The sequence below is a fragment of the Aureococcus anophagefferens genome, assembly GCF_000186865.1.
Source record: "Aureococcus anophagefferens unplaced genomic scaffold AURANscaffold_20, whole genome shotgun sequence".
Classification (NCBI taxonomy): Eukaryota; class Pelagophyceae; order Pelagomonadales; family Pelagomonadaceae; genus Aureococcus; species Aureococcus anophagefferens.
This window is the reverse complement of record NW_008705580.1, coordinates 237,012-262,313: the sequence shown is the minus strand read 5'-3', so window position 1 is coordinate 262,313 and position 25,302 is coordinate 237,012. Positions and strand designations below refer to the sequence as shown.

Here is a 25,302-nt window from a genome sequence, read left to right as displayed (position 1 = left end):
GACAGGCGAGGTACGTGCCCGCCGCGGGCGGCGCGCCGTCCTTCGTCAGCCCCCGGAGCCGCTCGTCGACCTCGTGCATGACCCAGGTCTGGCCCGCGAAGTCCTTGAAGTCGAGGCACGTGACCTCGTCGCCGTGCGCGAGGAGGTAGTTGAGCGGCGACGCGTAGGGGTCGCCGGGCTCCGCGAAGCAGCGCAGGTTGCTGAAGCGGTCCGCGCCGGACCGCGACATCTTCGCGCCGCGCACCCTCAGCTTCTTGCCGAACATGGGGTGGCCGCCGTCGACGATCGTCGGGAGCTTCGCGGCCTTCTCGTCCTTGCCGGCGTCGGCCTGCTGCGACGTCGCCGCGAGCGTCGCGTACGGGTTTCGGCGCGGCGTCGGCGCGACGAAGGCCTCGGCGGCCGCGAGGACGCAGAGGGCGCGGATGAGTTTCATCGTTTGCTTTGTCGGCGCGTCTCTGCTGGTGTGAGGCGGCCGGCGGCTTGACCGAACGAGTCGGGCCGGCTGCGAGGTTCTTCGCGGGCGCGCGCGACGAGTCGGGGCGGTTTTGACGGTCGTTGCGGGCGCGCGCGACGAACGAGGTGGCCGGCTTGGGTTGGCGCGCGATTTGGTGTGGCAATTTGAGCCGCAACTCGAACTCCTTGCACATCTAAAAGCTGGCTAACCGCGGCTCGAGGGCTGCCCCCGCCCATCGTTGGACGTCGGTTCCGGCGCGCGCGCGCCCTGGATGCGACCGGCGCGCTGAGAACCACGCGGCCATGAGTTTCCTGCGCATGAGCGAGGCGGACCGCGCGGCGGCGCAGCGGAAGAAGCAGCAGCAGAAGGAGTTTCTCGAAGCGCAGATGGTGGACCAGAACCGGTCGCGCGCCGCCGCGGCGCGCCAGGCGAACGCGGAGCTCATCAAGGAGCGCGAGATGCTGGGCCTCGAGGCCGGCGACGCCGCGGACCTCATCGAGGCGCGGGACCGGCGCCTGCGGAAGCGCGCGGTCTTCGGCGCCGCGCCGGAGGACGACGACGACCGGTCGCGCGACCGGCGCGAGCCGCGGTCGCGGGACCGGTCCCCGGCGGCGACGCCGCCGCGGGACCGGCGCCGGCGGCCCCGGCAGCCCGAGGAGGAGCCGTCGCCCGCGTCCCAGCACTCGGGCGGCCGCCGGTCTCGCACGCCGCCGCGCCGGTCCGCGTCTCGCACGCCGCCGCGCCGGTCCGAGCGGAAGCGCGTCGCGCCGACGTCCGACGGCGGCGGCGTGAGCCTGCCCTACCTGGCGTCGCCGAAGCGCGACGACGACGCCGGCGGCCTCTACATGTCCGCGCTCGCGTCGATGAACGGCCCGTCGCACGAGGAGCGGGAGAAGAAGCGGTCCAAGGAGCTCGAGTTCCGCCGGCTCCTCGACGGCCAGCGCCGCGCGGACCAGAAGCGCCGCGACAAGGAGAAGGAGGCCAAGAAACGCGAGGACGAGCAGGACGCCGCCGAGTACGAGGAGTACCTCCGCCGCGAGCACCCGCCGCCGCGGCGCGACGGCGGCGACGGCAAGAGCCGGCGGCGGAAGAAGCGCGTGCCGGACTACGAGGGCGAGGAGTACCCGACGGAGGAGAAGCGGACCGGCTCGCGGGACCGCCGCCGCCGCGACGGCGGCGGCGACGAGCCGCGGCGCCGGCCCGTGCCGGGCCTCGACGACCGCGACTCGCCGGAGGATCTGAAGCGGAATCATAGCAAGCGCGGCTTCGACCCCGCGGCGACGCCCGAGCATCTGAAGCGGAATCATAGCAAGCGCGATTTCGACCCGGCGGCGACGCCCGAGGATCTGAAGCGGAATCATAGCAAGCGCGATTTTGACCCCGCGGCGACGCCGGAGCATCTGAAACGGAATCATAGCAAGCGCGATTTCGACCCGGCGTCGACGCCCGAGCATTTGAAACGGAATCATAGCAAGCGCGGCTTCGACCCGGCGGCGACGCCCGAGCACCTGAAGCGCGACAACAGCAAGCGCGGCTTCGACCCGGCGGCGACGCCCGAGCATCTGAAGCGCGACAACAGCAAGCGCGGCTTCGACCCCGCGGCGACGCCGGAGCACCTGGAGCGCGACCGCAGCCGGAACGACTTCGACGACGACCCGGCGGCGACGCCGCCGCACCTGCGGCGCGACCGGAGCCGCCGCGACTACGACGACGGCGGCGACGGCCCGCGGCGGCGGCCGATCCCGGGCCTCGAGGACCACTCGCCGCCGCGGCGCGGCCGCCGCGTGTCGCGGTCGCCGAGCCCCGAGGGCCGGCGGTCCCACGAGGCCGTCGACAAGCTGCAGACCATGTACGACCAGCTCCTCGCGGAGCAGGAGACGCTCAAGGACAAGCTCGCGGACCTCGAGGACGAGAAGCGCGACGGCGGCCGCCGCGGGCCGCCGCGGCGGCGGCCCGCGCGCGCGACGGCGGACGCGCGGCGCGCGCAGCGGACGCGCGAGCGCGACGGCGACGCCTCCGAGGGCGACGCGTCGCGCGCGCGGTCGCAGCAGTCGCGCCGCGGGCCGGACCGGTCCTTCGGCCAGCGGAGCTCGACGGCCCCCGACTTCGAGGACGGCGCGGGCCCCCGCGGCGACGCGCCGCGGCGGCCGCGGGACATGCGCCGGGCGCCGGCGGAGCCGCCCGCGGCGCGGAACCGCTGGGGCGGCGTCGTCGACGAGGCCGAGGAGGCGAAAAAGGCCGCGGAGAAGAAGAAGGCGAAAGGCGGCGCCTTCGCGCACAGGAAGACCGTGCCCCGCGTGCCCAAGCCGCGCCACGGCCGCCCCGTGCCCAAGCCCTCGCCCGAGAAGCCCGCGCCGCGGAAGCAGCGCGCGGGCAAGCCCGCGGCGCGCGGCGGCGGCCGGCCGCCCGCGGTCCCGCCGGACGGCGACGGCGACGACGCGCCGCGGCCGCGGCGCAGGTCGCCGAAGAAGCGGCCCAAGCCCCTCGTCGCGGGCCACGCGGACCGGACGCCGCGGCCGCCGCCGCCCGACGACGGGTTGGACGCCGCGGAGCCCGAGCTCCGGTCCACGTCCCAGTGGTGGCCCGTGAACACGGACCTCGCGCCCTTCTCCGGCGCGCCGGGCGAGGTCCACAACTCCGCGAGTATATGACGCCGGTGTTGCTCGTTTTTTGGGGCGGGGCGGGCGCCGAAGTGCGGAGGGGTTACTGAGGCGTCCGAGGCGCCGACGACGACGTCGGCCGGCAGCCCTGCCGGCGCCGCCGCCGCCGCCCAGCGCCGAGTGCCGAGTCGATCCGCGAGCATCTCGCGAGCTCGAGCAAGGCCTCGACCGCAGCGAGAGCTGCAGCGCGAGCACCGCGCTCGCGCAAGCACAGCGAGCATGCTGCGCGGCGCCGCGCACAGCGCGCCGCAGCCCTTCTACACGATCCACGTGGGCAACCTGTCGCCGGCGATCCACGGCGACATGCTTCGCTCCATCTTCGGGCATTTCGGCACCATCGTCGACATCCGGCTCATCGCGCAGAACGGTCCCGCGAGCTACGGCTTCGTGGACTACGCGACGGAGGCCGCGGCGCAGGCCGCGCTGTCCATGACGGGCACGGAGTTCGACGGCCGGCGGCTGCGGGTCGAGCTCGCGAAGCCGCCGGCCGCGCCCGCCGCGCCCGCCGCGCCCGCCGCGGCCGCGGCCGCGAGCGGCGGCTCGCACGAGATCTTCGTCGGCGGCCTGTCCCTGGGCATGCTGTCGGCGGAGCCCCTCGTCGCGTACTTCTCGCGCTTCGGGGCCGTCGTCGACGCGAACGTCGTCACGAATCGGGCGACGGGCGCGTCCAAGGGCTTCGCGTTCGTGCGCTTCGCCGCGGCGCGCGACGCCGCGGCGGCGCTGGGCGGCGCGCCCCACGTCGTCGACGGCCGCACGCTCAACGTCGAGTGCAGCAACCTCGCGCGGACCGCGGGCGCGGCGCCGCCCGCGCCCGCCGCGGCGCCCGCGCCGGGCGCCGCCAAGGTCAAGGCGGAGGCGCGCGACCGGCGGCGGCGGCGGCGGAGCGCGAGCTCGTCGAGCAGCCGGAGCCGGAGCCCCGCGCGGCGGCGCAAGCGGTCCCGGAGCCGCGACGGCTCGCGGTCCGAGTCCCGGCGGTCGCGCGACGACGGCAAGCCCGCGGTCGGCGACGGCCGGGGCATCGCCGTCGACGCGCTCTTCGACGCGGCGCCCAAGCTCGAGGAGTACGCGCGCAAGGTCGAGCAGGACACGCGCGCGACCTGCGGCGGCTTCGGGACCATCCGGTCCGTCGTCGTGCCGCGGCCCCGCGTCGCGAGCCAGCGCGTCTGGGTCGAGTTCGACGACGCCCGCGAGGCCGCCGCCGCCGCGGCCTCCCTCGCGAGCCGCACCTACGACGGCCGCACGCTCGCCGTCGAGATCGTCGACGCGCGGCGCGCGCGGTCCGCGAAGCCCGCGGAGCCGCCCGCCGCCAAGGCGCCGCGCCTCGCGGCGGACGCGGCCTACCACGGCGCCCAGCACAAGCTCCTCCAGGCCCGCGTCGACGAGCTCGAGGCCGAGCTCGAGGCCGCGCGCGCCTCCGCGAAGAAGGACCGCGACTTCCACTCGTCCCGCGTCGCCGCGCTGACCAAGCGGTGCGAGGACCTCGAGAAGGACCGCGACGGCGCGCTGCTCTAACGCTACCACAGTATAAACTCGCTCCGGCGCGCGATGGGCGCGCTGCACGCGGGGCACGACTCGACCTTCGCGGCGCAGGCGGGGCAGAGGCACGCGTGCGTGCACGGGTGGAGGACGACGGAACGCGGCGCGCCGAAGCAAACGACACAACTCGTCGCGTCTTCGAGGGTCGCCTTGAGCTCCGCGGCCTCGTCGCGGAGGTCGGAGAGCACGGCGCCCGCCTCGGCGCGCGCCAGGACGCCGTGGGCGTTGGGGCGGTTCAAAACGCGCGAGAACTCGCCGATCCGCGCCTGGAGCTCGTCCCGGCTGAGCCGAAGGCGGTCGTCGCGCGCGGTCCGCTCTTCGAGCGCGCGCTCGAGATCGACGATGCGCTGCTCGAGCGCGAGGGTCTTCGCCTTGTGGGCGGCGATCTCCGCCTTGTGGGCGGCGATCTCCGCCACGGCCCGCGCCGCCGCGACGGCGGCTTCGTTGTCGGCGTTCTTCCACGTGAGGCTGTTCAGCGCGCACGCAGCCATCCGCTTGACCGCGTCGCTGCCGTCCCATTCGAGCGCGACGAGCGCAGCGACGCCCCCAGCCTTGGCGATGGCGACTTGCCGTTCTTCGACATTCAATGCGAGATTCGAAAGCGCGGCCGCGGCGTGCTCCATAGCGACGTTGCTGGGACCGTCGCTCAGACACGCGACCAGCGGCGGAACGGCGCCGGCTTTGGCCATACAGATCCTGTTTTGATCTTCTGTGGAGATATTCCGTAGCGCAGCAGCGGCATGCTCCTTGGCAATTTTGCTACCGGTGCTCAGAACGGCGAGCAGCGGCGGAATGCAGCCCGCTTTGACGATATCGACCAGATGCTTTTCGGTCGCGGACGTGTTTCGCAAGGCATTCACTGCCGACTCCGAGCTGACAGCGCTACCGCCCATCATTGCAATAATCGGTGGAAGCGCACCGAGCGCCACGACGGAGTCTATGACGTCGTCGCTATGCAAGAGCATGTTCCGCAGCGCCATGCAGGCTTTCGTCTTACAGTCGGCGTTATCGTCGCGTAGAAGGGCGACGAGAGGTGGATGGGCGCCGGCCTCGACGCAAGCGGCTCGGCCCGCTTCACAGCTGCTTATTTCCGACAATACCCACGCCGCATGTAGCCGCGGTGTGTCGTTGTCGTCGCGTAGCAGAGCGACGGATGGCGGAACCGCGCCGGCCTCGAGCATTGTAGTGACGCAGTTCGGTAAATATACGAGGAGGTTCACCAGCGCCGCCGAGGCCCACTGATTGGCCACGCGGCTGTTGCTCGGGCTCACGATGGCCACCAGGGCAGGAATGCCGCCGGCCTCGACGATAGCGACCGCGACGTTGGAGATCCGCGCGAGGTTCGCCAGCGCCCCGGCCGCCTTCTCGAACGCCTTCTCCGTGCCGAAACCGCTGACGCTCAGCAGGGCAACGAGTGGAGGGATGCCACCGGCCTGGTGGATCACAACCTTGTTCTCATCATTCACGGCTAGATTCCAGAGAGCTCCCGCGGCGCGCGACCTGGCGGGGTCGGGACCGTCGCGCACCAGGGCGACGAGTGGAGGAATTCCGCCAGCCTGGTTTATGGTAACCTTGATCTCGACGTTGAATGATAAGTCATATAAAGCTCCCGCAGCGTTATCCTTCGTCCCATCGTGCTCGTCGCTCAAGAGATCGCAAAGGAGCGGAATGCCGCCGGCCGTCGCAATGTCGATCTTGCAGTCGTCTTTCACCGCGAGGTGCCAGAGTATCCCGGCGGCACTCACCTTGTTGATACCGTCGCGTAAAGCAGCGATGAGCGGCAAGATCGCACCGGTCGCCGCGAGGGTGACCTTGCATTCCTCGTTCTTGGAGAGATTACACAGGGCCCCGAGCGCCTCAAACTTTGCGTTTTTGCTCCCGTCGCGCAAAAGGGCCAGAAGCACCGCGGGTCCGCCTTCCTCGTTAATGGTCACTTTGGCAGCATTCGACAGTGAGAGATTCCACAGTGCCGCAGCGGCTTGCGACTTGCCGACATCGTTACCGTTCTTGACGAGCGCAACGAGCGGCGGAATCGCGCCGGCCGATGCAACGGCCAGCATGTTGTCCTCGTTAAGACTGAGGGTGCGCAGCGCCATCGCGGCCTGCGCCTGCGCGTTGGCGCTCCCCGCGCGCACGAGAGAAATCAGCGGCGGGATCGCCCCGGCCTCGGCGATCACGACTTTGTAGCCCACGTCTATCGCGATGTTACAGAGCGCTGCGGTGGCCTGAATCTTGGCGCCATCACAACCATCGCGCAGCAGGCTGATCAGCGACGGGATGGCTCCGGCCTCGGCGAGGGCGGCTCGGTTGGCTTCCTCCAACGTCAAATTGCACAGCGCTTCCGCGGCCCGCCGCGCCGTCTGCGGTTTTGCGAGGGCGCGAATGTGCGCAGTGATGCTCGCCGGGTCCGCCATTGATCACCGGCTCGTTGGCGACGCGTGCGCGGCGCTGCACGACCCCGATCGACCGTCGCTAATCACACACAGGCCCCTCGAAGAGAGAGAGCGGCCATGCCGTCCGAGTTCCCCAGGCCAAAATTGCCCTGCACAGTACCCCACCGACGGTTGAGGCGCTGCCCACAAACGCGATGGCCGGCGTCGCCCCCAGGCCCTGGAACGGGCGGCCGCGCAATGCCGGCGACCGGCACGTCTTCGGCGACAAGCTCGGCGGCGCCATGGTCGGCAGCGAGGCCTTTTGGAACGCGCGGGCCAAGGACGACGCGCCCTGCGACAAGCCGGCGCACCCGCCGAAGAACGACGACGAGCTCTTCCTCGAGGCCGTCGACGCCGTGGTCGGCGGCACGGACGCCGAGGCCGCCGCGGCGTGCCGCGCGCTGCCCGCGCCGGCGCCCGGCGAAACGGCCGTCGCGTCGCGGGAGATCTGGACGCCGTGGGCCGACGACTACCCGCCGACGAACCGCGCGAACGAGACCGCGGCGACGCGGCTCGGCCTGAGCCACCAGCGCTTCGCGCCGGCCCTCGTCGTGCCGCTCGCGCGCGAGCCCAAGCCCGAGTTCCACCTGCTCCACGCGGGCGTGCCCGAGCTCAGCGGGCTCATGACCGTCCCGGGCAACACGCTGCTGCACGTCGCGGCCGCGCGGGGCCTCGAGGACGCCGTCGCGGCCCTCTGCGAGCGCGGCGCGGACACGCGCGCGCGCAACATGGCCGGCGACGCGCCGGTGCACGTCGCGCGGCAGCGGGTCTCGACGCACGAGAGGCCCTGGGTCGCGGACGCGCTGCGCGCGCTGCCGCACGACCACGGCGCGCGGACGCGGCCGACGTGGACCGACGCCTGGGCCGCCGTCCGGGACGCCTCGGACGAGAACGCCGTCGCGCTCCTCCGCGAGGTGCTCCACCTCGACCACCGGCCCGCGGCCGTCGAGGACCGCCGCGGCGCCGCGTACTCCGAGGAGGACGAGAAGAACATGCGCGAGATGGCGAGCCTCACGAGCCGCCGGGCCACGCTCAAGGCGGCGGAGCCCGCGGGGGATCCGTCCGCGGCGTCGCGGCGCGCGTCCGAGCGGTGGCAGGACGCGATCACGATCGCGCGCGTCGCCGCGGGCGGCGCGGGCGCGCGCGACGCGCGCGACAAGCGGGCCGCGCTCATATCGCGGAAGCGCCTCGAGACGCGCGAGTGGTTCGACTACTGCGGCGCGACCGTCGGCTTCACGCTCGCGCACCTCGCGGCCTACAAGGACAAGCCCCAGTGCCTCGCGCTCCTGCTCCACGCGGGCGCGGACGCCTTCGCGGCCGCGGTGCCCGCGCACCAGAAGCGCGACGAGATCACGCCGCTGTCCCTCGCGAAAGACCTCGGCCACGCGCGCTGCGTCGCCATCGTCGACCGCGCCGCGGACGGCGCGCCGCCGGCACAACAAGGAGCGCCGCCGCCGCGGCACCCGGGCCTCGCGGACGGGCCCTACGCGCCGCCGCCGCCGCCGGCGACGCGCGCCGCGCGGCTCTACGGCGGCGGCGACGTGAAGGCCCTCCTGACGGACGCCGCGGCGGAGTCGCCGCCGCCGCCGCCGCCGCCGCGGCCCGGCCGCGAGGCCATCTACGGGTCCGCGGCGATGCGCGGCCGCCTCGGCGCGGAGCTCCCGCCGCGGGGCGACCCGACGTGGCCCGAGGTCTGGGACGAGGTGCGCGACGCGCCGGACGTGCTCGGCGCCGAGGCCGTCCGGCGCTACGCCGCGGGGCTCGCGGAGCGCCCGTCGCCCGACGGGCTCCACGTCGACTCGCGGCGGCTCGACGGCTACGGCCGCGACGCGGGCCGCACGCTCGCGCACCTGGCCGCGTCCCGGGGCAAGCTGCGCTGCCTCGCGGCGCTGCGCGACGCCGGCGCGGACCTCGCGCTCGGCGACCTCGACGGGAAGACGCCGCCGCAGCTCCTCGCGGCCTACCCAAAGCCGCGGAGTGGCCCGCGCTCGCCGCGGAGCTGGGCCTCGACCTCGACGCGGACCAGCGCGTGCCGCCGCGGCCCGACCCGGCGCACGGGCAAAAAGTCTGGTCCGACTGCTTCTCCGCGCTGCGCGACGCGAGCAACGGCGAGGACGCGTGCCTCGAGAAGGCGCTGGACCTCGCCGACGCGGGCGGCTTCGACGCCCACGGCCGCGGCGCGTGGCACCGGGCCGCGGGCCAGGACCGGAATCTGCTGGTCATGGCCGCGGACCGCGGCTTCCGGCGGGTGGTCCAGGTGCTCCGCGCCGTCGAGCGCGACCCCTGCGGCAACCCGGACGAGCCCGCGGACCAGCTCCAGAAACGGAACACGCGGCGGCCCCTCTACCGCCACGGCGCGGCGACGCCGTCCATGATCACGACCGTCGACCGCCACGCGGGCTTCAACCGCGGCGCGGCCGCGGGGTTTCGGTAAGGACGGTCCGGGGCTGCAATATGACTTCAAGTACGGTCCGAGCCCTTTATTTGAAGCTCTCGCGCGCCATAAGCGGGATCGAGCACCGATGAACGCGCCGCGGGGCCCGTCGGCGGCGCTCGTGCAGTGCGACAGCAACGACCTCGTGAAGAACCAGAAGAGCCAGCGCAAGAACCGCGTGCTGGTGCAGCTGCCGGGCCTCGTGGCGCCGCTCGGCGCGGGGCCCATCGGGTCCCTCGAGGGCATGAACACGGGCGCGCCCAAGCTCTACCTCGACGTCGCCGGCGGCCGCCGCGTCGTGATGACGGGCGCCTTCGTCTCGTCGAAGAAGGACTTCATGACGCTCAAGGTCACCGGCGAATCGCTCGCTGTGCGCGACGTCTTCGACAAGTTGGTCGTCTTCGAGGGCGCGGCCTGGGTCGACGCGCCCGCCGGCGCCAAGAGCGAGGACGCCGTCGACGTCGCCCTCCCCGAGGAGCCCGACTTCGAGTTCGGCGTCTCCGCGGTCGCGCGGTCGCGCGGCGCGGGCGCCGCCAAGGCCCGGAAGAAGGCGGCGCCCAAGGCGCGCGAGAAGCGCAAGCGCGCGGCCGCCGCGGACGACGACGACGACGACGACGGCGACGACGACGACGAGGCGCCCGCGCCCGCGGCGCCGCGCCGGTCGTCCGGCCGCGCGCGCAAGGAGATTAGCTACGCGGACGGCGACGACGACGACGGCGACGGCGGCGACGACGACGAGCCCGCGGAGGACTTCGAGGTGCCCGACGAGCCGGCGCCGGCGCCGGCCGCCGCCGCGGCGGACGACAGCGACGACTCGATCGTCGACCTCATCTCGTCCGACGACGAGGCCAAGAAGAAGCCGCCGCCGAAGAAGCCCGCGGCCAAGAAGTCGCCCGCGGCGAAGAAGCCCAAGTCGCCGGCGAAGAAGCCCGCGGCGGCCAAGAAGTCGCCGGCGAAGAAGCCCGCCGCCAAGCGGCCGAAGAAGGCGAGCGACGACGACGACGACGACGAGTTCGCCTTCGACGACGACGACGACGGCGACGCCGCGCCGGCCAAGGAGCGCCGAGCGTCGGGCCGCGCGCGCAAGGAGGTCACCTACGGCGAGGACGACGACGATGACGACGAGGACGACGAGGACGGCGGCGGCGACGACGACGACGACTCCGACTTCTGATCAAGCACCTGTGTTGTTGTGAGAGGCCTCTGTGGTAATGGCATTCTACCGGCCTTTGGGGGAACAGGGGGATCCGCGCCTACTGCTTCATGCGCTCGGAGGCGGCGAAGGCGCGCCGCTCTCGGTCGCGTTCCTGGTAGGTTTGGCTCTCGCGCTGGAGCATCTGGGCGCGCTCCGAGTCCTCGTCGCAGACGATGTCCTGGAGGGCCTTGATGAAGGGCTTGCACTTTTTGAAGTCGACGATGACGCCGATCTGGACCCGGCCGGACTTCTTGCCGTTCTCGTCGCGCTCCTCGGCCTTGGCGATGCGGACCTCGTTCCTGTTGTAGGTGTCGAGGAGGCACTGGGCCTGGATGATCTGGGGGTAGATGTGGAGCACGGGGCCCGTGAGGAGGCGCTCCTTCAGGCCGCGCTCGCGGGCCTCGAAGGCCGCGGCCCAGAGTTTCTTCGCCTGCGCGTCGGTCTTGGGCTCGCCGGAGCGGACCTGGCCCCGCCATTGCATCTGCTCCTTGATGCGGTCCGGCCGGTAGACGATGAACTTGTCGGTCTTGACGGAGAGGCCGCGCATCGAGGCCTCGCCGACCTCGATGACGAGGCAGATGCCGCCCTTCTTCCACTGCCGCTCCGGGAGGACGCGGAAGCCGTCGCGGTCGCCGAAGCGCTCGCCGCCGTCGCCGTCGAGGGTCGGCGACCGGAAGCCCGTCGTGCCGCCGGAGACGTTCGTGACGCGGAGCGCGCCGCCGCGCCGCGTCGACATCCAGCCGTGGGAGCCGGACGCGCGGCGCCCCGCGTCGTCGTCGTCGTCGTCGTCGTCGATGTCGACGGCCTGGTCCTTGGCCGTGGACCGGGACTCGTTCAGGATCGCGAGGGCGGCCTCGAAGTCCGTGCCGATGTCGACGGCGATGTCGTGCATCACGAGATCGTGCGCGCTGGGCGTGGGGACGCCGCCGACGACGGATTCGCTGACGAAGGCGACGGAGCGGCCCTGGAAGGTCGTGATGCCCTTCTGGTACTCGCCGTCGCGGATGGCCGCCTTGATCGTCTTCTCGAGGTAGCGCGCGAAGTAGTCGAAGAGGTACTGCTGGCGGCTCACCTCCAGTCCGAGGATGCGGTTCAGGAACTTGGCGACGGTGCCGGTGTACTGGCCCTCGCGGTAGTCGTTGACGTTGATGCCGACGAGGGACAGCCAGAGCTTCGCGGCGTGGAGCAGATTGATCTTGTCGACGATCTTGCCGCCGTGCGAGTCCTCCCAGCCGCGCGGCGCGCCGACGGCCTCCGCGTGGTCCACGGAGACCTTCGCGAGCGCCTCGCGCTCGCCGAGCGGCAGCTTCGGCGGCGGCACGAGCGGCTTCTGCGTGTCGAGGGAGCCGATGGTCAGCATGTGGTTGCACTGGTTGTTGCTGTGGCCGAAGATGTCGAGGACCGCCTGGAGGCCCTCCTTCGTGTCGACGTTGAAGCAACCCCAGCCCTTGGTCACGGACGACGCGCGGCGGTCGCCCTGCGTGAGCGCGCCGAGGCTCTCGAGGCGCTTGACGACGGCCGCGCAGAAGCGGCGCTCGCCGCCGAGGGGCGACACGAGGAGCTTGTACTCGGGCGCCGAGACCTGGTTCGACCGGTGGGACCGGCCCATCTGCTGGATCGTCTTGTCCGCGGACCAGGGCAGCTCGAGCGTGATGTGGACGCGGCGGCGCTGGTTCTTGACGCGCGCCGCGTTCTCCGCGTGGAGCGAGATGCCCGACGACGCCGCGTCGGAGATGATGGCCACGAGCTTGCGGCCGGCCTGGAACTCCTCGCGCTCGTAGATGTTCTGCTCGTCCATGGACACGCCGTTCTCCGTGCGCTTCTGGTAGATGTAGTCGCCCTTCCAGTTCTTGACGACGCGCGAGGAGCGGCCCGACATCTCCGCGACGCCGTCGAAGTTGCCGAGCTCCTCGAGGATGACGTCGAGCGCGTTGCCCGGCAGGTCCAGCGCGTCGACGCGCTCGAGGAAGCCCTCGATCCAGCCGACGCCGTCCGCCAGGAGCTTGGCGGCCGCGTCGTCGCCCGTCCGGCCGCCGCCGTCGTCGTCGTCGCAGAGGTCCATCTCCTCCTCGGACTCCTGGGAGTCGTCGAAGCCCCAGACGTCGTCGTCCGCGGCCTTCTCCGAGGACTCGGTCTTGCGCTTCTTCTTGTCCGGCGGCGACTCGCGGTTCTTCACCTTGAGCGGCTGCTTCTTCGACGAGCTCTTGGCGGACTTGAGCCAGTCGTCGTCGTCGTCGGAGTCGCTCAGGCCGTCGTCGTGGGCCTTCGCCGGCGCCTTCGCCGCCTCGGCGGCGGCGGCCTTCTTGCGCGCCATCGAATCCTTCACGCTTTTCAGCTCGTCGCCCCAGATCTTCTGGACGACGTAGCGGAGCGTCTCCTGCGGCGCCGACAGCATGTCGCTGCCCGCGGCGGGCAGGTCGTCGTCCTGCTCGTCGCCGTTGAGCGCCGCCTGCTTGCGGTCCTCGTTGCGCTTCGCGTGGGCCTCGCCCGTCGACTGGAGGCCGATGACGACGCACTTGCCGTCGTCGAGCGCGGCCCTGGCGAGCTTCACGAGCGTCGGCACCTTGAAGCCCGTGATGAGGCTGCGGAAGAAGCGCTGGTGGCCGCCCCAGAGGGACGAGTGGTAGGACTGGCGCGCCTCGCGGTACGCGCGCGCGAGGGACCCGTCCTCGTCCTCCGAGTGCTCGGCGATCGTCGCCATCTTCGCGAGCTTGGACTCGCAGCGCGTGTGGAGGATCTGCCAGAGCTGGGCCGCCTTGTCGTACTGGGCGATCTGCTCCGGCGACAGCGTCGCCTCGACGACGTCGAAGGCCGCGCCCGTGTAGCTCAGCGTGCGGCAGAGGAGCGCGCCCTCGCGCTTGAGGTGGAGCGCGCACATCTCCATGGCGCCGACGCCCCGGAGCTCCGCGAGCTTGATGAAGTTCTTGACGGCGTGCATCGAGTTCTCGTCGCCGTCCGCCTCGCAGGTCGGGAACGGCGACCGCGGGCCCCACAAGCCGAGCCGCGTCATGTAGCCGTAGTTCCGCGGCTCCGAGACGGCCGTCGCGGAGCAGTAGACGACGCGCGCGCGCGGGAGCAGTTTCTGGATCTCGAAGACGGCCTTGCCCGCCGCCGTCTCCGTGCCCGGCACCTCGGAGATCAAATTCTTCGCGCGGTGCGCCTCGTCGAAGAGGAGGCAGCCGTCGAAGTCCTCGCCGCCGCACCACGCGACGATCTGGTCGAGGCGCGCGGGCGTGCCGCGCTCGATGGACTTGGCGGAGCAGCCCTTGCTCAGGCCGCTGTAGGTGCAGAAGAGCACGCCCGCGTCCTGCTTGATGACCGTCTTCTGCCGCGCGGGCAGCTGGAAGACGGAGACCTCGTCGACGCCGACGTCGCCGAGGTCGCGCGCGGCGTCCTCGTGGAGGTCGATGTTCGTCGAGACCTACCGAGCGTGCGCGAGTCGTTCGTCGTCGCCCCGCCCCCCACTCTCGAGAAGCCCCGAATCTCTCAATCCACGGGACGCCGGTCGAGACCCAGATGTGCTTCTTGCGGCCCTGGAGCACGTTCTCGAGGATGAGCCCCGCGAGCTGGCGGCCCTTGCCCATGCCCGCGCCGTCTCCGAGGAAGAAGCCCGCGCGCGCACCCGACGCGAGGTCCTCGTCGTGGCGCTGGCAGGCGTAGGTGACGAACTCGAGCTGGAGGTCGCTGAGGCGGCCCTCCTTGACGACCTTGGGCCGCTCCTCGGCGAGCTTGAGCGCGTAGGTGACGGCCGGAGGCGCGACCGTCGCGAGCGTGCCGTTTTCCACCGCGTCGCTCGGGTGGCGCTTCATGCCCTTGATCTTGACGACGCGGGGCGTGTAGGCCTCGTAGCGCACGTCCTCCTCGACGGTCTGCGCCTCGTCGCCCTGGCCGCCCGCCTCCTCGTCGTCGTCGTCGTCGTCGTCGTCGACGGCCGTCGGGTTCGAGAAGTCGACGTCCTCCATGCGCACGTTGACGTAGTTGCGCTGCACCTCCATGAGCTGCGCCTGCGCGTCGCCGTCGACCTTGCCCTGCGTCTGGCCCATTTTTGTTGTGCGTGTGTGTGTGTGTGTGCGCGGCGGCGCGGTGGGATGCACTGAGAGTGGCTGGCTCTTCGGCGGCGCGGCGCGCGGCGGTGCGGAACTCAGCTGCGGCGCGGAGAGCTATGCGGCAGAAGCCCTGCGCGAGTCTGACTGGCGCGACCCCGGGATCAGGGTCGGGGCTCAGTGACAGTTCGTGCCTCCCCGACAGGAGCGGGACCGATCTGGCGTTTGAGCACGCCGTGCTGCGGGGTTGGCGCTGTCCTGCCAAACACGCAATGTTGAATCCGTGTTGAAGCGGTGTAGCCTCCGCGATCGAGGCTCCATGGTCGTCTTAGCACACCCCCCTAGTCCCCGAGGTACGGCGGCTCGCCCGGCCCGCGGTAGCGGTCGAGCGGCGAGCGGACCGCGTCGCTGCCGTAGTACCAGCCGCGCGCGACGTCGTCCGCGGCGCCGAAGAGGAGGTGGAGCGGCGCGACGTGGCAGTTGGACTGCTCCGGCGTCTTGGACGCGCCCATGCCCGCCGTCAGGTCCGTCAGCACGTAGCCCGGCGACGCCGTGTTGATGCGGAGCTCCGGGTGCTCCTTTTGCAGGTTCATCGTGAGCACGTGCAGCGACGCCTTCGATAATCCGTAGGCGACGCCCTCGTAGTCCGGCGCGGCCGCGTACTCGTCGAGTTTCGCCTCGAGCGCCGCGAGCGTCGTTGACGATGACGTAAAAAATTCTTGGAGCTCCGGGGTCAGCCGCGCGACGAAGTTCGGCGCCGACGCCGAGCCGATGTTGCAGACGCGGCCGTCGGCCTTGTCGACGAGCGGCAGGAAGTGGGCGCAGACGCGCTTGGCGCCGTAGTAGTTCGGCGCCAGGGTCTCCTCGATGGACCGGCCGAAGCCGACGCCCGCGTTGTTGCACAGTCCGTGGAGCGGGCCGTCGACCTTGGCGGCCGCGGCGGCGACGGACGCGTCGTCGGTCGTGTCCATCTCCAGCAGTTCGACGCGGCCCGCCGCGGCCGGGTTCGCGTCGATGATGGACGCGACCGCCGCGGCGCCGCGGCCCGCGTCGCGCGCGCCGAGGTAGACGAAGCTGTCGGCGACGTCGGCGAGGATGCGCGCGCAGATCTGCTTGCCGATGCCCTTGTTGGCGCCCGTGACAACAACGCGCCTCAGCGCCGCGGCCGGGCTCGCCATGAGCGCGACGAGGAGGCAGAGGCGGCGGCGGATCGCGAGCATCGGTGGACGACGACGTCGATGGTGGCGTCGGAGAGCGTCGTGGTTGCTGTGGCAACGAGGCGAGGTGTGACCTCAATGCGCGTTCTTCTGGCGACCCTGGCGACCTACGCTGCCGCGTTGCACGCGCCGACATCTCTACCAATGACAACGCACGCGCTGCTCACGCCGTCGCGCAGCGCCGAGACGCGCGCGACGTGGCAGGCCCTGCGCAAGGGCGACATGGCGACTGCGACTCGAGTAACCGCGGACGTCGCCGCCATCGAGGAGTCGGTGAGCGCGCCCGACGGCACGCTCAAGCTGCTCGTGCGCCTCGCCGACGGCGCGGACGTCGAGGCCGTCGTCATCCCGCCGTCGGGCGGCCCCGCGAAGAACGCGCGCGCCAAGTCGACGGTCTGCGTGTCGTCGCAGGTCGGCTGCCGCCAGGCCTGCGCCTTCTGCGCCACGGGCAAGATGGGCCTCGCGCGGAGCCTGAGCGGCGTCGAGATCCTCGCGCAAATCGCCCTCGCGACGGCCGCGGCGCGGGCCGCGCGGCTGCCGGTGCCGAGGAACGTCGTGTTCATGGGCATGGGCGAGCCCGGCGACAACGTCGGGGCCGTGCGCGACGCCGTGGCGGCGCTCGTCGACGGCGCGCGCTTCGCCTACGGCCGGGACCGCGTGACCGTGTCGACGGTGGGCCCGGCGCCGGGCGTCTTCGCCGAGCTCTTCGGCTACGCCGACGCGCCGGCCGTCGCCTGGTCGCTCCACAGCGCCGACGAGGAGCTGCGACGGACGCTCGTGCCGACGGCGAAGCACTCGGCCGCGGAGCTCCGCGACGGGCTGGTCCGCGCGCTGGAGGCGCGGCCGGAGAAGCGGCGCAAGGCCGTCCTCGAGGTCGTGCTCATCGCGGGCGTCAACGACGGGCCGGGCGACGCCGACGCCATCGCGGCCTTCGTCAAGCCGATCGAGGCCGCCTGCACGGGCACGGCGGGCGGGCGCACGGGCGTCTTGGTCAACCTCATCCCCTACAACGCGAACGAGTCCGTCGACCCGTCCTTCGAACCCCCCGCGCCCGACGCCGTCCAGGCCTTCCAGGCGCGGCTCCGGGACCGCGGCGTCTGGTCCTCGAAGCGCGCGGAGCGCGGCGCCGACGACGCCGCGGCCTGCGGCCAGCTCGCGACGGCGTCGCGGCGGAAGGACCTGCGGGAGCGGCCGCCGCTCGACCACACGTCGCGCGTCGCGACGCCGGCGTCCATCGCGCTCGAGCCCATCGGCGTCGTGCGGTCGCCCTACACGGAGCGCTTCGGCACGCCGCGCCAGCCCACGGTGCGCAGCCAGACGGCCGGCGGCGGCGGCCTCGTGGGCACGATCGAGCTCCGACCGGACCTCGCGGGCACGCTCGGCGGCCTCGCGGGCTTCGACTACTGCTGGGTCGTCGCCCACATGCACATGAACACGGGCTGGAGCCGAAAAATCACGCCGCCGCGGGGCCCGCGCGACGCCAAGCACGGCGTCTTCGCGACGCGCGCGCCGCATCGCCCGAGCCAGCTCGCGCTCAGCGCGCTCAAAGTCCTCGCCGTCGACGAGGCGGCGCTCACCGTGACGGTCCAGGGTTTGGACCTGCTGGATGGAACGCCCATCCTCGACATCAAGCCCTACGTGCCCTACTGCGACAGCTTCCCGGACGCGCGGGCGGGCTGGGTCGACGACCTCGACGGCGCGGGCGGGGCCGACCCGGACCACCTGCCCTACTGGCCGCCGCCGGAGCACCTTAGTTCACTGTAGCACGAAGTCCCGCACGGCGGCCGTGTACTCGTCGAGGACGCGGTGGCCGCCCTTGCGGACCGTGTGCCGCGTGAGCTTGGGCGCGTGCTTCGCGTAGGCGTCGGCGTTGTGGACGCGCACCATGGCGTCGTCGCGGGCCCAGAGCAGGAGCGTCGGCATGGTCAGGCCCGCGGCGACGGTCGCGTTGGACCGCGCGGGCGCGACGAGCACGAGGCGGCTCACGCGATCTGGGTGCGCCGCGGCGTACCGCGCGGCGAGCGCGCCGCCCCAGGACTTGCCCAGGAGCGCGACGGGCCGCGACGGGCTCGCGTGCTCTACGACGTCGGCGAGCACGCGCTCCGCGTCGCCGTCGGAGACGCCGAAGATCCACGGCTTGGGCGCCGTGTTCGCGTTGCTGTGGAAGTCGGGCACGACGACGCGCCGCGACGCCGCGACGGCGCGCGCGACGCGGTCCCACTCGTCGCCGACGGCCGCGGCCATGCCGTTGACCGCGACGACGACGGGGTCGTGCGCGTCGCCGAGCGCCTGGGCCGTGAGCGGGCCCAGCGCCGTGGGGATGGCGACGGCGTCGCCGGGCCGCGGCTCGGCCTCGGGCGCGAAGAAGCCGACGATCTTCGACATGACGAAGGCGATGAGGATGGACCGCGGGATGGCCACCCACGGGTTCCGGTTCCGCTTGCCAAAGCCGCGGCCCAGCGCCATCGTCTCACCTTGGGGCAGCCTTCCTTGAATCCTTCACCTCGACGTCAACGAGGGGCGCGCGAGCTCACGCTCGCCGGAAGCGCGACGAGTGGCGCCGTCTTGGCCGTCGTGGTCGACGTGCTTCGCTCGACGACGACGAGGCAGCCCGAGAGCGGAGGCGAGGCGAGGCCGGGCGGGCAGGGCTTCGCAAGATCCCTCGAAGGTGCAGAGATCGGCCCCGTGAGATCGGCTTCACAGCTCTCGAGCGTCTCCACAGTTTCGACGAGCTCTCCGCCCGCGCGGTCGCGGCCGCCCCAGGGAACCCAGACCGCGACTCGACACACAAACGCGATGAAGAGCGTGTCTTTTCGACGCAGGCTCATCGAGCACTCGAAAAGCGAACCTGTCGGCGGCGACGGCCTTCGCATGTCGGAGCGGACCGTGACCGGGGAAGTGGAGGAGGGCATGTCGGAGCGGACCGTGACCGGGGAAGTGGAGGAGGCGCGGCTTACGCGGCACCGCCTGCGCCACGGCAGCTCCGCGCCGGGGCAGCTCGAGATCGGCGCCGAGGCCGCGCGCCGCGCGGGCGACGACCGCTTCGGCGACGGCGCCGGCGACGACGCGGCGCCCGCCGCCGCGCGCCCCGCGAGCGGGAACGGGAACGGGCGCCACGCGGACGCGCAGAGCGACGACATCGAGGCGCTCCGCGCGCAGCTGAGGGAGGCGGGCCTGACGCCGTGCGTCGGCCCGCGCGACCGTCGGAAGAAGGCGGGGATCGAAGAGCTCGTGGGCGCGAAGCTGGTCGCGAAGCGGGTCGCGAGGAAGGCCGCGAAGAAGCGCGAGAAGAAGGAGCGCCGCCGGCCGCCGCCGCCGCCGCCGCCGCCGCGCGACGAGTACTTCCCGGCGACGAACCAATTTTTCCGCGACGTCTCCGGCTACGAGAGCGGCGACGAGGGCCTTCGGCCTGCTTCTGCTCGTCGGACAGGAACGAGCGCGACGACGCGCCGACGCTCGGCGCCGGCGACGAGGTCCGGTCCTTCCGCGTGACGCCCGAGGCGTCGGCGCGGCCGCTCGCCCGGAGCGGGTCGGGCCGGCCCGAGGGGTTCGCGCGCGCGCACTCGGCGGCGACGGTCATCGCCGCGACCTACGGCAGTGCGCGGCGCATGGACAACCGCAAACTCGACCAGTACCGCCGCAAGTCGACGAGGGACGCGACGAAACGCGCGGAGAAGGCCCAGGCGGACTACCAGAACGCGCTAGGGTACTAGAAATTTTAGCCGCCGGGCTTGGCGTACTCGCGGAGCGCGTCCACGGCGACGAAGGCGTGCGGTTCGCCCGCCGCGAGCCGCAGCGCCGTGAGCTTTTTGCCGTAGCAGCAGCCCGTGTCGAGGCCGACGGCGTTCGCGTGGACTTGCAGGCCGCGCTTCGCGTCGTGGCCGAAGACGACGAGGGGCCGCTCGCGCCGCGTCGCCGCCCAGGACGCGGCGCCGGGCGCGTCCGAGGGGGCGCCGTCGGAGAGGGAGCGCATGCGCGTCATGTGCTTCGGCTCCTGCCCGTCGAGCGGCACGTCCGGCGCGAGCCCCGCGTGGACGACGATCGCGTCGACGTCCGGCAGGGACAGCGTGTGCGGCAGGGCTTCGAGCCAGGCGCCGTCGGCGGCGCTCAGCTCCTTCACGTAGGCGTACTTGCCGGGCACGGCGAGGCCCAGGTGGAAGTGCTTCTGCCAGTGGTCGACCGCGTGGTCGTCGTGGTTCCCGCGGACGCAGAGCGCGCCGCGCTCGCGGCACCAGCGGACGACGCCCGCGGAGTACGGGCCCTTGTTCACGAGGTCGCCGACGAGGACGAGCTGCGTCGTCGTCTCGTCGTACGCCGCCTTCGCCAACAGGAGCTCGAGCTCGTCGCGGCAGCCGTGGACGTCGCCGACGACGAGGAACCGTCTGCCGCGGACCGAGGCGTGGCGGCCGCCGTTCCTGGCGATGCTCATGCGGCGGCCTCCGGTCTTGGCGATGCGCAGCGTCGCCGTCGGCGTCGCGATGGAGAGCACGCCGAAGAGGCGCTGCAGGAGCTGGCCCATGGCGTGTTTGTTTTGTGGCGTGTTTTTTTTTGGCGCACGCGGTGCAGCGATGCTGGTGGGGCTCCTGCAAGACGTTTTCACGCCCAGACGTGCGCGAGCGGCTCAGCAGACGCGCTCTATGGCCTCGTAGATGGCCTGAGTTTAGCCAAAAAGGTCGGTGTTGCACGGCAAGCAACCCACGCGAGCCGGTGATGCCGCTCGGCGAGGACTCGCCCATCCACTTTGCTACAGTCGTGCGGCATGCGCCGGCGTCCGCCTTTGGCCGCCCCCTGCCGCCCCCCGAGACTTCCGAGAGCCGCAATCGAGAGTGTCCCGGCAGCAGCGCATCGGAGCGACGCGGCGGACGCGACGGCGCGCCGAAAGACGCGCCCGACGCTCTGCGCCGGTCGCCGACGCGCTGCGGCCGCCCCGACGCGACGGAGAGTCGCGCGCGACGCGAGACGGGGCGCCGGGGGCTACGCGCGCCGCGCGGACGACCAGCACCGCTCACCCGAAGAACCCCTTAGGCCACACCAACCATGTCGTCCCTCGAAGAGCTCGAAAAGACCGCCGCCGAGAAGACCAAGGCGCTCGAGCAGGACACGGTGCACCGCATCCGCATCACGCTCACGTCGCGCAACGTGAAGAACCTCGAGACGGTCTGCGCCAACCTCAAGCGCGGCGCCCTCGACAAGAAGCTCAAGGTGAGCGGCCCGGTCCGCCTCCCGACGAAGAAGCTCCGCATCACGACGCGCAAGTCGCCCTGCGGCGAGGGCACCAACTCCTGGGACCGCTTCGAGATGCGCATCCACAAGCGCATCATCGACCTCCACTCGCCGTCGGAGATCGTCAAGCAGATCACGTCGATCCCCATCGAGGCCGGCGTCGAGGTCGAGGTGACCATCGCCGACGCGGCCGCGGAGGAGAAGTGAGCGCGCACCGCGCGCGCGCTCGAGCGCACGTCGCGCGGCACCTGAGCGATCAGGCCAGCGACCCGTCCGCGGTCAGCCGCGTCACCGCTACGCGCGAGCCGGCCCCTCCTCGCGGGGGGGCCGCTTCGAACTAACACGTCGCAATCGACCCCGACGAGTCGGCGGCGGCGGGGGCGGCGCGGCGCGGGTCGCGCGGCCCGGGCGAGCGCGGTGGAGCTCCGTGTCCGCGAGCCCGTCCCGCGCTCCCGGACTTACGCGCGGCCCCTTCGGAGGTCGCAAGCGGGACACACAGGGCAGTTAGGCGCGCGCTTCTCGCCTAGTCCTCCTTGGCGCCGCCGACGGCCGTGCCGTCGGCCGCGAAGGGCCGCGCGGCGGGCGGCGCGGCGGCCTTGGCCGCGGGCGCGGCCTTGGCGAAGGCCGTGAGCGAGAGGTTGGCGACGAGGCAGCCGTGGAGGGCGAGGTGGTGCAGCGAGTAGGTCTCGTCCTGGAGCGCGACGATCTGCTCCGCGCCCGTGTCCTTGGGGAAGCCGAGCTCGAAGCCCTTGGAGACGCCGAGGATCGCGAAGTAGCCGACGAGGCCGGCGAGGCACTGGGATTTGGACGCCATCTGCGCGTAGGCGAACTTGTAGTGCAGCCCGAGCAACCCGATGGCGACGAGGACGAGGGGCGGCCCGGCCGCGGCGAGGGTCGGCAGGGCGTCGGCGTAGTGCTCGATGCAGCCCTGGACGACGCCAAAGGCCATGAGCGGCGCCAGGTACTTCTTCGGGAAGGGGCAGGCCAGCAGGTAGGCCGTGAAGACGTGGAGGGCCATGAAGAGCTCGGCGGGGAAGATCATGGTGGTGTTGCTCGAGCGAGTGTGCTTTGGCTTTGATTTTAGGCTCCACACGTTCCGCTGCCAGGAGGCTTCCTCGTCGCGAGAGCGGAAAACGCCCGTTCAAGTACAACTGCACTAATCGCGTGTTGAAGCTCGCCTTATCCATAAGTATGGGCTCCATCCGGCGCGGGCTTCGCCTCGCCTAGGTCCCCTCTCGCACGAAAAAAATGGTCCGCGACGTGACGTGCACGGCGAAGGTGCGCGGCGCGCCGGACATGGAGCTCAAGGTCAAGCTGCCGGCGAAGTGGGAGACGAAGCCGCTGAGCGCCGTCATGAAGCTGCTCGAGGGCCACGTCATGTCGCGCCAGCGCGGGGCCTACCTGCCCGAGGACGAGCTCGTGCTCTCCGTGAGGAACGCCAACGGGACGCTCGAGGAGCTCGACGCGGCCCGGTGCGTGTCGACGCTCTTCACGCGCGATCAGGTCGTCCTCGAGGCGCGGCGGCCCGCGGGCGCGGCGCCGGCGCCGGCCGCGCCGCCGCCGCCGCCGCCGCCGCCGACGCGCGTGGGCTTCAGGGCCGTCCCCCCCGAGGCCGGGCCCTGCTGCCACGGCCGCGACGACTGCAAGCGGTTCACGATCCGCCGCTGCGCCGAGAACGGCCTCCGCATCGCCGCGGACGGCTACCACTGCGACGCCTGCGGCCGCCACGAGCTCGTCCACGCGCCCGCGTACGCCGCGGGCAGCGTGCGGCGCCTGCGCTTCGTTTTGCTCAAGCCCCTCCAGGGCCTCTGCAACCGCCTGCGCGCGCTGACGGCGGCGCTCTTCTACGTCGACGACGTCGAGCGCGCGCTCGGCTACGCGCCCGGCGAGATCCGCATCGCGCTCGACTGGGTGCCCGACGTCGCCTGCGGCTGCCGCTTCTCCGACCTGTTCAAGCCCCACCCGCGCATCGTCGAGCTGGGGTCCTTGGATCTCTCGAAGGCGACGCTCGACGACGTCGCGGCGGCCGTCCCCGACGTCGGCGTCCGCGCGACGCTCGCGAGGAAAGTCTTGGAGGCGGACGCGGACCGCCTCAAGACGCGGACGGCGTCGGTCACGGCGGAGCGGTTCGCCAAGGCCTGCGAGGCGGGCCGCGTCTGCCGGGACGTCGACAAGCTCGGCAGGGCTCTGAAGCTGACCCGCCGCGCGGCCAAGGGCAACGTCGGCGTCGCGGGCAACGTCGACGTCGTCGCGCTCGAGACGGACGAGTTCTTCTACCCGCCGGGCGCCAAGGACCTCGGCGGCGACGGCGGGCCCTGCTGCGGCGTCGACGAGCTCCTGGCGACGCGGTCGCCCGCGAACAACCCGAAAGACGACGCGGACACGATCGAGGCGTTCCGCTCCGCGTACCTGAGGACGCTGGAGCCCATCGACGCCGTCGCGGCGCGCGTGCCCGCACTCGACGGCGCGCTCGCGGTCCACGTGCGCCGCACGGACAACGCGGCGTCCATCATCCACTCGCCGCCGGAGCTCTTCGACGACTGGGTCGCCGCGCGCCTCGCGCGGCCGGCGCCGCCGTCGAAGATCTACCTCGCGACGGACGACGCGGCCGTCGAGGCGGCCTTCCTCGAGACCTGGCGGGGCAAGATCGACGTCGTCACGTCGGCGAAGCGCACGGCCGTCGACGGCTACGCGAACCGCTGTGCCGAAACCAAATCTTCAACCCGACTTCAATATGAGCGTATTCGAATGTTTTGACACAAGTTCTTCGGCTGGGCTTCGAGAACTCGACGAGAGCGATCGATCCGTCCAAAAATCAGCCGAATCGACTTCGATTTGACCGAGCTAGAGAATTCTCAAGTTTGGTCAGGACCACCCAAACCAGTGGTTGGTTTCGGCACAGGCGAACCGCGTCGGCGTCGACGGCTGCCAGGACGCGCTCGTCGACCTGCTCGCGCTCGCGGCCTGCGGCGAGATCCTCGGCTCCTTCTGGTCGTCCTACTCGCGCCTCGCGGCCCTCTGGCGCAACCGCAAGCTCAACATCGTCCTCCGGAAGACGGAGCTCGCGGACCCGGCGTCCCTCGAGGCCGCGGCGCTCGGCCTCGGCGGCCTCAACACGAAGATGCGGCCGCCGGACCTCGCCGCGAACCGGCGCCTCGTCCACACGATCTTCCCTGCGACGAAGCCGCCGCCGGACTCGGACGACGAGTAAAAGGCGCGGGGAAGGGGGGGGAGCCTAGACCTCGACGACGCCCGCGTCCGCGGCGCCGCCGGCCGCGGGCTTCGGCGGGCCGAAGATGTCGTCGAAGCCGCCGCCGCCCGACGCGGGCTTCGCCGGCTGCGCCGCGCCGCCCCAGGCGTTCGTCGACTGCTGGCTCTGGGGCGTGCTCCACGACGGCGCGGACCACGTCGACGACGCCGCCGCCGCGGGCTGCTGGTACTGCTGCGGCTGCTGCTGGTACTGCTGCGGCGGCGGCGGCTGCTGGTACTGCTGGCCGTAGGACGGCGGCGGCTGCGGCGGCGGCTGGCCGCCCGCCGCGTAGGACGGCGCGTTCGTCGCCGTCGCCGCGGCGAGGCGCGCGTTCATCGTCGAGTAGAAGGCGTGGAGCTGCTCGTAGAGCGGCGCGGCGGCCGTGGGCTGGCGCTCGGCGCCCCGGAGGAGGTCCGCCGCGGACACGGGCTTGCCGTAGAACTTGAGGTTGACGTCGTCGCGGACGCGGAGGTGCGACGCGTCGACGGTCACGCCGCCGTAGAAGCCCCGGCTCTGGCTGTAGGCCGTCGCCGTCGCCGTCGACGCGTCCGTGGCCACCATGGCCTCGCCCGTCGCCGTGCGGCCCAGCGGCCCGAAGGCGAACGACGCCTCGCCGCCGAACGTGAGCTTCGTCGTCTGCGCGTCGTAGAGCTCCGCGAGCGCCTGGGCGTCGACGGCCGTGATCATGTCCGTGATCTCCGCGCCGACGACCGCGCCGAAGGTGAAGCCCGACGACCCGACCGCGCACGGCGCGGACCACGACCCGTCCGGCAGCCGCGCGACGACGAGGCCCGTGCCCACGCGGATGCCCGAGATGAACGCGACCTTCGCCACCGTCAGGAACAGGAGGCCGTCGGC

General features: G+C 72.1%; 9 protein-coding genes across 9 annotated transcripts in view; 4 read left to right on the top strand and 5 right to left on the bottom strand.

The window, feature by feature from the left end:
- AURANDRAFT_66159 (hypothetical protein) overlaps positions 1–433 on the bottom strand; it is a gene marked incomplete at both ends in the record, with an annotated part of 1,184 nt that extends 751 nt beyond the window's left edge. Inside the window, one exon of the mRNA XM_009041279.1 lies at positions 71–433. Within this exon, the coding sequence (XP_009039527.1) occupies positions 71–433 (363 nt within the window). The remainder of the gene's footprint in view (positions 1–70) is intronic.
- A 323-nt stretch (positions 434–756) lies between these two features.
- Positions 757–4,626, top strand: AURANDRAFT_66158 (hypothetical protein; the record flags this gene model as incomplete). The annotated part of the gene is made up of 2 exons (XM_009041371.1): positions 757–3,097; positions 3,329–4,626. The coding sequence occupies 2 exons, from the start codon at positions 757–759 to the stop codon at positions 4,624–4,626; spliced, it is 3,639 nt and encodes a 1,212-aa protein (XP_009039619.1).
- A 1,514-nt stretch (positions 4,627–6,140) lies between these two features.
- On the bottom strand, positions 6,141–6,833 carry AURANDRAFT_3856 (hypothetical protein; the record flags this gene model as incomplete). The annotated part of the gene is made up of 1 exon (XM_009041254.1): positions 6,141–6,833. A coding segment is annotated over one exon (693 nt), but the record flags the coding sequence as incomplete, so codon positions are not given.
- Positions 6,834–13,190: 6,357 nt separating this feature from the next.
- On the bottom strand, positions 13,191–14,673 carry AURANDRAFT_30302 (hypothetical protein; the record flags this gene model as incomplete). The annotated part of the gene is made up of 2 exons (XM_009041278.1): positions 13,191–14,132; positions 14,224–14,673. Coding segments are annotated over 2 exons (1,392 nt in total), but the record flags the coding sequence as incomplete, so codon positions are not given.
- Positions 14,674–16,193: 1,520 nt separating this feature from the next.
- AURANDRAFT_30404 (hypothetical protein) lies at positions 16,194–17,138 on the top strand (the record flags this gene model as incomplete). The annotated part of the gene is made up of 1 exon (XM_009041372.1): positions 16,194–17,138. A coding segment is annotated over one exon (945 nt), but the record flags the coding sequence as incomplete, so codon positions are not given.
- A 78-nt stretch (positions 17,139–17,216) lies between these two features.
- Positions 17,217–17,678, top strand: AURANDRAFT_15995 (hypothetical protein; the record flags this gene model as incomplete). The annotated part of the gene is made up of 1 exon (XM_009041373.1): positions 17,217–17,678. A coding segment is annotated over one exon (462 nt), but the record flags the coding sequence as incomplete, so codon positions are not given.
- A 2,011-nt stretch (positions 17,679–19,689) lies between these two features.
- AURANDRAFT_30373 (hypothetical protein) lies at positions 19,690–20,400 on the bottom strand (the record flags this gene model as incomplete). Its single annotated transcript, XM_009041277.1, has 1 exon — positions 19,690–20,400. One exon carries the CDS (start codon positions 20,398–20,400, stop codon positions 19,690–19,692), a length of 711 nt encoding a protein of 236 aa, XP_009039525.1.
- Positions 20,401–20,996: 596 nt separating this feature from the next.
- On the top strand, positions 20,997–21,548 carry AURANDRAFT_60237 (hypothetical protein; the record flags this gene model as incomplete). Its single annotated transcript, XM_009041374.1, has 1 exon — positions 20,997–21,548. One exon carries the CDS (start codon positions 21,009–21,011, stop codon positions 21,399–21,401), a length of 393 nt encoding a protein of 130 aa, XP_009039622.1.
- Positions 21,549–24,789: 3,241 nt separating this feature from the next.
- AURANDRAFT_5691 (hypothetical protein) lies at positions 24,790–25,302 on the bottom strand (the record flags this gene model as incomplete). The annotated part of the gene is made up of 1 exon (XM_009041276.1): positions 24,790–25,302. A coding segment is annotated over one exon (513 nt), but the record flags the coding sequence as incomplete, so codon positions are not given.